The sequence below is a fragment of the Corvus hawaiiensis genome, chromosome 7 (assembly GCF_020740725.1).
Source record: "Corvus hawaiiensis isolate bCorHaw1 chromosome 7, bCorHaw1.pri.cur, whole genome shotgun sequence".
NCBI classification, from domain to species: Eukaryota; Metazoa; Chordata; class Aves; order Passeriformes; family Corvidae; genus Corvus; species Corvus hawaiiensis.
The window spans coordinates 18,743,443-18,755,876 of NC_063219.1; the positions used below are offsets into that span (position 1 = coordinate 18,743,443).

Genomic DNA, 12,434 nt, shown 5'->3' on the forward strand with positions numbered 1-12,434 from the left:
CCAAAATAAAAAAAAAAACCCTAAACACTAGAAACCAACCCCAAATCCTAGTGATGAAATTTGACATGAGTAATGAAGCTGTAGTAACTGACTGCAGTTTCTAAAGAACTTTGAGGTTTGAGACATGAGGCAAGAAACCTCTGAAGGACAATGAGAAGGCCAGAAAATAGCATGTCACACACGTATTTCTCTTCTGGAGCCTTTATCCTTGAGGTGCACTTTGTAAATCACCCTCAAATATTCCTACCAGGTGGCAAATATAATAGCACCTTTGCTACACAAAGCAATGCTAACAAGGCAGTTTTGCAAGGGAGGGCTTTTCAAGGGCTAGAGAACCAGGGGAACAAAACACCAAGCTCATCCTTGCTGCCATTTAAACCAAGGTCGTGCACACCGGGATTCTCTTTTGTGCTCTCCCCTGCGAAAGAGCAAACCTGTGAGCTGGGGTGTCTCGGAAGGAGCAGCCCCTCTGGCCGAAGAGGGCCAGGTGGGAGCTGTGTGCCGGCTGCTCCCGAGCATCTGCATTTCCTCCCTTGGTCCCCGTGCACAGCGACAGGGCTGGTGCCTGGGGAGCTCCAGCTCTTTGCTAATGAAATTTCCAGAGTTGTAGTTAAATCATTGTTATCACTTGAGCATGAGATGTGCTGGCTTGATAAGGCATTACGTAATTTTAAGATAATATTGTTGTTAAACAGAAATCTCCATGAGGATTTCAGGTCCATTCAAAAGCAGGATATGGTGGCAGGGGCCTCCGCCTGGTGAATTTCGGGCTAATTTTTTTTCTGCTTTGCACCCTTGATTTCCTCCCTCTGTGATGAGGCTATCAGCCCCTGTAAAAGCCAGAGCTGCCCTGGGTTACGTGGCACATACTGTGTACGGGCACACTCCATGCTGGCCCGTCACTTGCCAACACCTGTGAGGGCTCTGGATAGGAGCCTGACGGTGAAGTCCTTCCAAAAGCTGCTGCTGTTCCTGAAAGCTGCTGGAGCTGGGGCCAAAACATCCTCCTAAGCCAAGCAAAGAATCTAATCAGAAATAACGATTGAGCTCTGTTTTGAAAACTCTGATGGGCTACTCTTCCAGGCACAGTAAAATACAGCTCCAGTAACTAACTGCGAAATGACCAACACGCTTCCCTAGGTTTTAGCAATAACTGCACTACTAGCAAAGGCATTATTAGACAATTGAAATGACTAATCAAATCACTCAGGCTGATCTTAACTGTAGTATTGATACTGCCTATTATGAAAAATAGATTTACACTCTGAACAGGAAAGCATTTTTAATGTAAACATCCAGTTGAATAGTTAGCAAAAAAGCTTTGGGAGTAGTGGAAGAGTAAAAGTTGACCATTTAATTGAAGGAAGCTGGAATGAAAGCTTGAGATTTAATTCCAGGAAATGCAAGGGGAAAAAAATCTGAAGATCCAACTTATTTCCAAAAAGCCAAGGAAAACACTCCGTACACACAAAGGTCAAATCATGTAGGCAGAATTGCAAAGGTATTTTGTGTTGCTTTATTCCAAACCCATTTTCATATATTTTTAACCTTCTTCTAGCCCTGTGATTAAAATATTGTTTCTTGGTAATCCATCTGCTCAGTAAACTTTTGCACTTTATACATGCAAAATGAAAAAGTTTTGTGAAATTCGGTCCATCATGCTAGAATTAATTTTGGGAGGAATAAAAAGAAGGAAACAACCACTCTCCATTTATTTTTTTTAACTTTGCACACTAAGTAAAGTATATCAACAAAAAAACCTATGTTTTGAAATATTTGACAAATAACAAATGACATGTTTTTTTCTTAAAGAATATTTAGAAATACTAAAAACTCTCACAATCTTTTCCTTTGGTTCTCTACAACAAAGATTAGGTAGAATTTTGAGCATGAAAACCTGAGTGCAGCTAACTGCCTACACCATCTATTTTTTAAGACAGACCTTTATGCTTTAGTTGCCTTGTAGAAGGAAAGGTGTTTCAGTCATTGCTGACCCTGAGCTGCGTTCACAGAACTGGAACCACTAATTGCAGCCTATGTAGATGCTTTTCTTCCTTCAGGCTCTTCTCTGTCAAAAGCCTTCCCTTGAAGGCAGGCTTCCCACTGCACGCCCGCCACCCCAGTGCCCCAGGAGAAGGTAAAACAGGCTCCATGGCGTCCACCACGACACCTGCAAAGCCTGCTTGCCCTGGCTGAGATCTCCGAAGCCTCTGCTGAAGGCGGTGGATTCGTACAGCTGTAGCGGATTAAATTTGCGGGGATTGTGCTGGGGCTGGATTTGAATTCTCGACGCGCACAACTCGCACCTGAGAGGGGAAGCGATCCCTGCGGGTGGGGAGCTGCTCTACCGCCAGGAGACACGGGCTGGCCACCCTGCCGGGGGGCTGCCGAGTACTCGCCAACCTCTGTGGTGTCTGCTTTCGGGTTAAAAATGCAAGCTGCACAAGAGAGTTACACCAGGAGCGGTGGTGTATTTTCAATCAATTGCTTTTAGCGCTGAAATTTACAGTCCTGGACAGCGAAAAACGATGACAGCTGGGCTGAGTGAAATTTCTCACAGGAAATATTTTGAGGGGAAATCTGTGGGTTTGCTCTCTTCATGCTTGCTGGCATTTAAATGGAATTTTTCCCCTCGCTTTGAAAAGAGTCATGTTTTTCACAGGACCGTTGGCTCCTCCGCCGGACCAGGCAGGCGCAGCCCTGTCCTGTCACGGCTGAGGAGACACTGGCCGGGGGAGCGTTGCTTTCCACAGGGCATCCCCTCAGAGGAGCAGCGGTGCCCGGGACGGCCCCAGCGGTGCCCGAGGGCCGAGCCGGAGCCGCTCGCGGGGATGGGCCCGGGGCTCCCCGCCGGCCGTCCCGCGGGAGCGGACGCGCTTCCCTTTGTGCCCGGCGGCGGGGCGGCCGCGTTGCCATGGGAACCGTCCCGGCGGCCGCGGCGGGCGGAGGCGGGCTGTGCGCGGCGCAAGATGGCTCCCCGAGGCGGCGGGACGCAGCGTGAGTAGCGGGCGGGGGGCGGGCGCGGGCTGCCCCCGGTGCCGCGCGTCCCCGGCCACCTTCCCCCGCCACCTTCCCCCGGCCCGGCCCTGCCCTCCCCTCCCCTGCGGGCTTCGGCCCGCCCCGCCCCGCGGCAGCAAGTGGCAGCGGCCGCCGGTGCCGCGGGGCGCGCTGACAGCCCCGCGCCCAACTTGTGTTGCAGGCGCGCCCCGCCGCTGATGCGAGAGCTGCCGCCGCGCCAATGCCAGCGCCGCGCCGCCCGGCCAGCCCCCGCCGCCGCCCCCCGGGCCCGCCCCGCCGCCGCCGCCGCCGCCGCCGCGATGGCTCTGACCTTGTTCGGTGAGTAAAGCGCCGCCGCCTCGGCCCGGCGGGCGCGGGGCTGCCGCCCCCATTGTCTGCGGCGCGGCAGTGCCTGGGCGTGGGCGCCGCCCCGCAGGGCCGGGCCGGGGCTGCGGGAATAACGCCCCGCCGGGGCAGCCCCACGCCGGCCCGGCCGGAGCTCGGCTGCCACGGGCGGGGGAAAGTTAGGGCGCCTCGGGAAGCCCCGGCAGCCGAGGGGCTGCGCGGCGGAGCCGCGGGCCGGCTCGGGGGGACCCCCGGGAGCGTCGGGGCACACCGGGCGCAGCTCCCCGCGGTGAGCCGGTGCCTTCCTGCCGCGGGCAGGTCCGGGAAAGGAGGTTTTGGGAGTGCTGCTCTGGCCGTGCTTCACAGCCTGGGACGGCGTGGTGGGAACCGGCTTGAGAAAACTCTAGTTCAAACTGTTGAACATGTGGGTTCTCTTAAGTAACGTTTTTAAATAAGGCTTGCTTATGCTTAACACGTGCAATTTACAGCGGGCAAACAATAAAAAAAAAGGCTTCAAATTGTGTTTGGCAACATTAGGTTAATGCAGCAATGCAAAGGAAAGCAGAAATTAGTATAACTAAGGTCAGTACAGAGTTAACAGGATAATCGGGATACCCCTTCTTGAAAGAAGCTCGTGCACCACAAGTGATTTCTAGTGAATAGGTTTAACTGAGGATGCAAAGTCTGTTCATAGCGTTTAGACTGTGGATTTTATTTCATATGTAAACAAACGGCTTGCTTTCATTCATCTCCTGATTCCTGCACTGGTACAATTTCTTAAAAGAATAAAACCAGTTTTTTTGGGTTTTCTTAAAAATTGACACCTGCTATATTATTGTGGCATATTGAGCCCCATCTAAAAACGAGATTAGCACATGTTGCAAGATAGCTCTCTGCAAATAAAATCTATGCTGTATTGGATTTAGCTACAGTGCTGTCTCCCATATTTATATTTCCTGCTCGAGTTTTTCAGGATGCAAAAGGTTCATAGGTCACAGTAAACTGTCTCTGTCATTATAGGCCTGATCTTGTCACTGAGTTCTCGGGACTTCAGGAGGTGCAGGTGGGGGGGCCCTGCAGGTTGTCAGGTGCAGGGGTGAGGATCAAGCTCTTTAACTGAGAAGTGAAAGTGAACACAGAAATCAAATGGCAGATCGGTGGTTTTAAAACCACCTCTGTGCATGTTACATTGTATCATTTTAAATTAGATTGTTAGAAAACATGTAGTTTGTTGCGCTGGCACGGGAGGTAAATATTGTAGTTGTCCCTAACAGAAAAAAACTTTTAGGCTGAAATACACACATTCTCCATGCTGAGTGTCATTACAGTCTTTGCAAAAATTAAGAATATTTTCATTTTAGCTTTTAAAGGAAGTGGCATTCCTATATCAGGTACCCTTTTTTTTAAACTTATGTGATTCTTTTCTAATTTGCGTGTGTTTGATTGACTGCATGACATGTTCTATTAATACAAATTTGTGTTACAAAGTAACTTGATGTTTTTTGTGTTATCACGTCTGTTGTTACAGTAAATGACATTGATACATGTTAATGAGTCAAGAGAAGATAGAGTGGGGCGCTCTGCTGTGTCTGTCTAGTTTTTAAACATTATCTTGCTGATGGTAAAACCTCAGGGTTGCACCCTTTTAAGAAAACAAAAAGTAACGCTAAAACAATGCAACAAATATGGCTCATGTGCATCAACAAATGAATGTGGTGCCTTTCACAAATGTAAAAGCTTTAGAGCACGTCTTAAACTATGAATGTGAGAGTGTGAGTTGCGTAAATGCAGAAATGTATGGGAGTGCAATATGTTTGCAGATGTGGTTGTGATTAATTTATGGTTGAGCTAGCACAGCTTACTGTGTTGCTGTGAGTCCTCTGAGCTGAGGTAGCTTGCCACACTTTGTCTCAGCACATAACAAAGACAGACTACAACATGCTTGCTTTGAGCTTCAGGAACAGTGTTCAGCCTTTATTTTGAATTTTGGCTGCCAGTGGATAGTTGCATTTTCAGTTACTGTGCCAGAGCTGACCCATAGTAAACCATTAAAAATATACGAAAGAGTGGGCTTTTTTTTGTTTCAACACAACCCCCTACCAAAGCAATGTCAGCGAATCTGAGGAAAGGCAAAATAAATGTCTGAATTAATGTATCTGTTTTAAGGCCTTAAGCAGCTGTAATTTTACAATTTTAAATTCACATCTATCTTAATCTGGTAAAATTGTCCTGAGCAGACAGGTCTCAGGGGAGTGGTTTCTTTGGTTCTGCTCACTCTCATAAATTCTAGGCGCAATATTGCATTTTTATTTTCCCTAGCCCATAATGATATATCACACTGAACCAAATTTCAGCATTCTCAGGTTGCTTTCTAATAAGTTGTGCTCCAAAAGCATGTAAAATTTGAGATAAATTGCCATGTCAACTTAGGAGGGGGGGAGAAAATTCACCAAGTTTCCTGGGCCCCTTTCAATTAGCGTGTACTTTTGTGAGCACAGCCAGGGAGAGGAGAGAGTTGGGAAATGTCATAATGTGGTTTCTCCACACTCTTGGGAGTGTTTTATGACTCTCTTGGTGCATAGTCCAAAGATGCTACTAGAAGAGGACTGGCCTAGAGATCAGGGTGACATTGTTGCAGATCCTGGATTAACAGGGACACACTCTTACCAGGCAGTTGAAAGTCAGGTCCTGTTGGAGGTTGCCCTTTGCCATTGTCCTCAGAGCAGCCCCAGGTTGCCACAGGAGTACTGTCTGCAGTTTGCACCTTTGAGGTGGCACCTTGAGACTCTTGGGAAAGTTAGTTGTGAAAAGAGTTTTTAGTATTAACAGCATTTTTCTGCTACAAAACAAGGCTGTTACCCTTGGGCTTTATGTACCTCCTGACTTACCTAACCTTTTCAGTTACAGCTTATTGGCAAGATTATGATGCAACAATAAAGTACAAGGGAGAAAAACATTAAGACTCTTCACTTTCTCAGTTTTAGTTATTTTGAAATTCTTTTATTCATCTTGTCATTGCCTCTCACTCACGACCTTCCAAGATATCCTGTGCTGACAGCTGGCTGTATGGAAGACAGATAGGGGGCTGCCCATGTTCCCCTGGTGCAGTGGTATAGATGATGAGTCTGTTTGTGGTGTGGGTTATGGGAAAGAGGAGTTCAGCTGCGCCACAGATGGGAAGAGGAAGAGCAGCCCCTGTTGGAAGCGGTCAGCAAGGGGAGAGCCTGGAAGTTGTTAGCTGGAAACATACCTCTGTTACCTCAATCATGTGGGCTACTTCAGGCAAACCAGCAGGGTTCATAGTTACACAGAGTTAACACTCACAGACATATGGTGTGATTTTGGCCTGTGCAGGACCAGAACTTGGACTCCATGATCCTTTTGGGTCCCTTGCAACTCAGGATATTCAGTGATTATGTGATAAAGTTACAGAGGCAGAAGCAGCCTGTTGTGACCACAGGTGGTCACCCATATGTGCTGTGCCTTTTGTGGTACCAGTAGGGTACCACAGTAGGAGCAGTAGGGTTTCACCAGTACATTCAGTCTGTGTTCCAGTGGCCAAGCACTTGCAATACAAGTTTGATCTAACAGTGGAAAGCAGATTCTGCACATGGACTGCATCAGCAAAAGACTGGAAGACAGTCAGTTTCTCTGAGAAGTGGAAAAAAAAAAATTGCTGTCTGATCCTTTTGTTTGTTGCAAATAACAGATGCAATAGGTTTGATATCCATGTGAATTGCTTATTAAGAGTTGGTGGGGATTTTAAAAACATCTTAGTCCACACAAAGTGCACATTTTCACATACAGTGTGTGTAAATGTCTGGAACTTGAGCAGATGTCCAGTTCTAGTGCTGTTTTTCCTCCTACAGCACAGTCATGTTGTGGTGGTTACAGGTGTAGCCTCCTTTTTCTCTCTATTTCTTCCTGCCTGGTGCAGCAGCTGGAATGGTGTTGAAGCCAGTGTCCTTCTCTGCCATCTCAGCACAAAGTCCGGTGGCTGCATGCCCAGCCTTTGGGGAGCTGGGTTGAAGCCACTTGCTGGTTTAGCAGAGAGGTGGCTCAGGGATACCCACCAGTCCTGCTGTGCTGAATCCCTGCAGGGTAGCAGCTTCCTAGTGACAGGAAGAGCAATCAGTCACGTTTCTATGGCTAGACTTCCTAAAGCCATCTGTTAATACCCTAAGATGTGAGACTGCACAGGGACACGGCTGAGGTGTGTGCTGTCATTCCACTTGGATGACTCAACTATTGGAAATATAACAAACAATGTAGAGGGAAAAGGAGGGGAAGTATTAAGTTATCCCACTGTTTGCTTATGTCTTTGAATATCCTGAAAAGTGCTTAAAGAAAGTCAACACTGTACTTTGAAAGAAAAATAGTTTTGTTATGTTTAGTGCTTGTGAGTTGTCCTTGTCTTTTATGAATTCCCTTACTGTTCATTTATTTGCTCATCAACTCTCTTCTGTGAACAAAGGAAGACATTTCAAAACAGCCAGGAGAGATCTTCATGGACATATTTGTCATTAGTTATTCATGCTCTTGCCTTCTTGCTCACAGCCTGCCAATGGATGAAAACTCATCCCTGAGTATTGGTGGTTAAGAAATGAGAAGTGAAGCAATTCTCTTTTAATCTTCGAAGTGCTTGCACTCTGATGAGTGGCTACGGATGAATGGGATTACAGACAGAGCTGTAGTCAGCATGACAGATACGGTTTTACAAGATGATGAACAAGGGCAGTTTTTAGAGAAATCTATAGGGAAAATACCAGAATGAAAGAAATGAGCAACACGCTGCTACAGGCAGAAAGGGCAGGGACAAAGAAGCCAATGATACCTCCATTTCAGGTGTCCATACATTTCTAAAAGAGCACATAAATATTAATTTGCTCACTTCACATAATTGCTTCCATGGCTGTGAGCTCTGATGTCATACTGAACAGAATTAATTTTCTATGACTCTATTTACTACTACAGGTATGAAGTGAACCTTTTAAAATAAGTTGTTCCATACTTTAAATACTAATTAACAAATTACTATTTCAAGTTCTATGCATCTGTGATTACTGTTCTCCATGCAAACTGTACTTACTGACTCATGGCTGCTTCAAAAGGTAAGATATGCTTATATTGGTTCAAGCACATATTTTCTAATGTGTCTGTCTTAAAGAGAGAAATTTTCCTCTAAATAAATTTTTTGTTTGCTTGGGAAAGGGCATTAAATTTTAGAGTGCTTGGTTAGCACAGGTACATAAAAAGTAAGTGTTCCTCTAAAAATGGCTCACAACAGGTAATGCTGCAGATTCTCTGTAGGATAAGGAATACACAAAAATTAATCTGCTTGTTTCTTGTCTTGTGTGCAGAGCCTTCTAAGAACAGGAAATAAACAGATTGCCTACAATTCAAGTTCTTCTCTATATTTATATATGTGGCTCTGAACTATGCTTAAAACTTGTGGTTACCTGTGTTGGTAAAGTTTACTGACAGAGCCCCTTAACTAAAGAGTCCAGTCATACCAGAAAAGTGTTCTCTGAATGTGATCCTTAACTGATGTAGGTAATGGTTGTTCATGGAATTGGGACATTTATAATAGGGCTTTTGTCACTACAGGGAACATAAATGTAGGATGCTATAGGAACAGTACCTGTAGGCAGGTACTAGATGCTTCTAGGCCAAAAAAAAAAAAAAAGTGTAAAGAACTTTGAAAACTTTTCAGAGCATAAGATAAGCAACAAAGTGAATACATATCCTGTGTGGCACTGCCTGTGCTGGGTCTTTTTCACCAGAAAAGCAGTGAATTCAAAGTGATCTTTTTAACCTGGTGGCAATAGATTCTCTTGAAGTGGTTAGCCCTTGCTTAAAATACTTGGGCTTCATTCAGTACTGACTGATACCAAGCTAATTTTAGAGGACATTTAAGCAATTTAACATCTAGTCACAATGGGAACTACAAGTAGTCTAATTAGAAGAAACAATTTAGGAATATTAGTACAATGTTTAGGTTTGGGGTTTTTTTAACAGGATTTAAAAATGAAGGTGAATTGTTAAAAATTGAAACCATTTTAGAGAGAAACTAGACCTTCCAACTCCCATTCATGCCTCTGGAAGGAAAAGTATTCAAGTGCTGAGAGTTCTAAAAATATCTTCTCCTAGGTGCTGGGCTAATCTTTCATGATTTATAGGACCTAATGAAAAAAATAAGGAGAGCAGGCTTGAAAAGGTTTTGACAGCAATGCAATCAAAATAAAAACCTGTATAGGATCTATTAACTAGTAAGTTGGTACAAATTGATCAAAATATCAGAGAAGTGACACTAACAGTATAGACAAGGATGAAAAAACTTGAGTCATGACTTCTCAGCTTAGTGCTTGGAAGCGTGCTTCACACAGTGACTAGTATAAAATTGTATTTCCTTTCAATTGTGAGTATTGTATAAGAATCTAAAGAAATCAGAAGTTTGAGGGTTGTTGCTGCATCTGGGAAGGATGTGCCCAATTGTGTGCTCAAGTAATGAATTAAGGGGAGATTTAAAAATTTAAAAATTTTAGAAAGGAGATTCTCTTGTGCTATCATCAGCTCAGGGACATCCTTGAACAATCGCATCCCTTTCCTCCATGATGCCCCCAGATCCACTAAGAATGAAGACAGTCTGTGTAACACAGAATCTCTTCTGATTATGTTGGAGTGAAAGACACTCTGGATGTGAGGATCTAGGAAGTGTTCCCCAGCTTTCCTAATGCATGCTTCACATCAGCCAAGGACTGGTGTTTCAGGTGTAAATGTGGGGTTTCTTCTATTTGTTTTGGGCTCAGCTGATGCTTTTTCCTTTGTCACTTTATTCCCTCACTAAGTCTCTCCAAGAGATCTTAACTGGTTTTTTAGGTGTACGAAAAGTTTTCCATTGATAGAAAGCACATCTCAGTGTCAAGAAAAGATTGTGTTTACTCTCAGTGGCAGTACTACAGTCATAATTTAAATACTGCTTTAATCAGTAAGCTCAAAGCATAAACCCAGTACAAGCCTTGAGGAAGACTCACGCTATTTTTGTTGAATAAAGGCAGATTAATCAGGTTTCCCCAGGGATGCAGACACAGGTAACTGCTCTGTGCAGTCTAAGCTGAATGTGCATTGTTGGACAATTCTTGTTTTCTGAACGTGGGGTGTAGCATCCACAGCTCAGGCTACTGAGCTGCTCCACCCTGTGGACAGAGATTGTACAGTTCTGCACACAAATGAAACAAAACAGACCCGAGACCTGGCCCAAGGGCACTTTTGTGGTTATTAGCAGAATGTGAGATGCTTCCTTCTCCCTGATAAAATCATAAACTGGCTTGGTTATTCTTTCAGTGGCATGGATTGTATCTGTCTTGTAACTCTTCACAAATGATAGTGGAAAATTAAAAATCCTCTAGATTTTGCTTTTTTGAGTCTGTGTTGAAACAAGGAAAAATTCCATTTAAAGTCTCTGAAATGTTTGGTCTTCTAAAGCATTTAACAATATAGCTAGGACTTTGTAATTGTATGACATCTGGGCCTCAAGCACCCTCGCTGGCCATGCCCAAGAAGAAGCTGGGAAGAGTTCCTGCAGTTCTCCATGCTGTTCTGAGGGTTTGGCTGTGTGTAGAGTGAGTGATTGGTCAATGTCCTGATTCTAATCGGGGGAGGGAGGAATGTTGGTCACACCTAGCTGGGAAGCCAATAGTATTGCTATGTGTGCAGCAGCCTCTGTGAATGTGTAAAAATTGGCTGACATTTGACTTTTACAGCACTCTGAATGAAAAAGGTATATAAAATGAAAATGGTATCTATGAAATGATTTCACAGTTGCTGGAAATCGTGCTCATAAAATTCTATTTATTCCTGTGTGAGTCTAATTTCCATGATCTATTTTGATATATTCATACCTGAATTTATTTTTGTGACTTTATTAGCAGTTCTGTGATAAGCATCATGGAAGGCTGGTTTGCTTTTGGTTAAAATATTGTTAATGCTGACAGGATGTGATAAAGTGGTCTGTTTTTCATGTGACTGAATCTTAGTCCCTTGGGAGAATGCATTAGGAAAACTGCATCCTCTGGTTGTGGGCCTCTGAAGAAGCTGCAGGCTAGACCTTCCTGCTCACAGTGAGCAGGTAACTTCCTTTTGGCCTCTGTCAGTTCTGCAAGGAAGCCCACTGTCACGTCAAGCTTTGAAGCAGGTGGCAGGATCTGGCTCTGCTGAAAACATCACATGGTTGGGTCTGGATACTCCTGGTGCTGATGGGAAGTGGTGATTTCCTCTCTGCTACAGTCCTCATCTCCATCTCCTTTTTGCTTCCTTTGTTGCAAGAGAAGTCTTGCCATTGAAGAAGCTGAAATAAAAATACATGTATTCTGATCTTGATCAAAAACTGAATCTCCCAAGGCAGCTTGCTTGTGTGAAATTTCACTCTAAAAGTAAAGGTAAAACTCTGCTTCCTAAACACTAGAATCGTTTTGTTGCCCACTGCATTGTGGTGTGCTACCACAGCTAGAGAACCACAACTGCAACCATTTAAATTACATAGCAAGTACAATAGAGCGTCATAGAATCACAGAGGGGTTTCAGTTGGAAGGGACCTTAAAGGTCATCTAGTTCCTACACCCCTTGCTATGGGCAGGGACACCTGCCACTAGATCAGAGCTCTCTCCTACCTGGCCTTGAACACTTTCAGAGGTGGGGCAGTCACAGCTTCTCTGGGCAACATGTTCCAGTGCCTCAGCACCCTCACGGTAAAGTATTTAATGTCGGAAATTTTAGAGTACTGCTGCAGCAATGGATAAGGAGAGACTAAATTATTTACTGTGTGGTGTAAATAGGGGACTGTGGAAAAAGCAGAACAGTTCTGAAAAACAACCCCAGTGCATTAGTACAGTACCTGACCATTCCTTGTGCTCGCATTGGCAGGGTACAAGTCAGTCTCCTCAATGCTGAATTAGTATCTGATCCGTATACAGACTATAGAGTAGTATAGACTACAGAGTAGTCTACAGACTATAGAAGTCACTGATCATTATTTGGTAGGGCCAGTCTTCCAGTGTTTTTCAGCTGTGCTTTATGGTTTCCATGTGAATCTG

At 44.6% G+C, this 12,434-nt stretch overlaps 1 protein-coding gene across 1 annotated transcript in view; it reads left to right on the plus strand.

Moving 5' to 3' along the window:
- The first annotated feature begins 3,114 nt into the window (after window positions 1-3,114).
- Window positions 3,115-12,434, plus strand: part of CHN1 (chimerin 1) — a 103,380-nt gene continuing 94,060 nt past the window's right edge. The window contains exon 1 of the mRNA XM_048308826.1: window positions 3,115-3,336. Coding sequence (XP_048164783.1) covers window positions 3,216-3,336 — 121 coding nt within the window. The 5' untranslated portion in view covers window positions 3,115-3,215. The remainder of the gene's footprint in view (window positions 3,337-12,434) is intronic.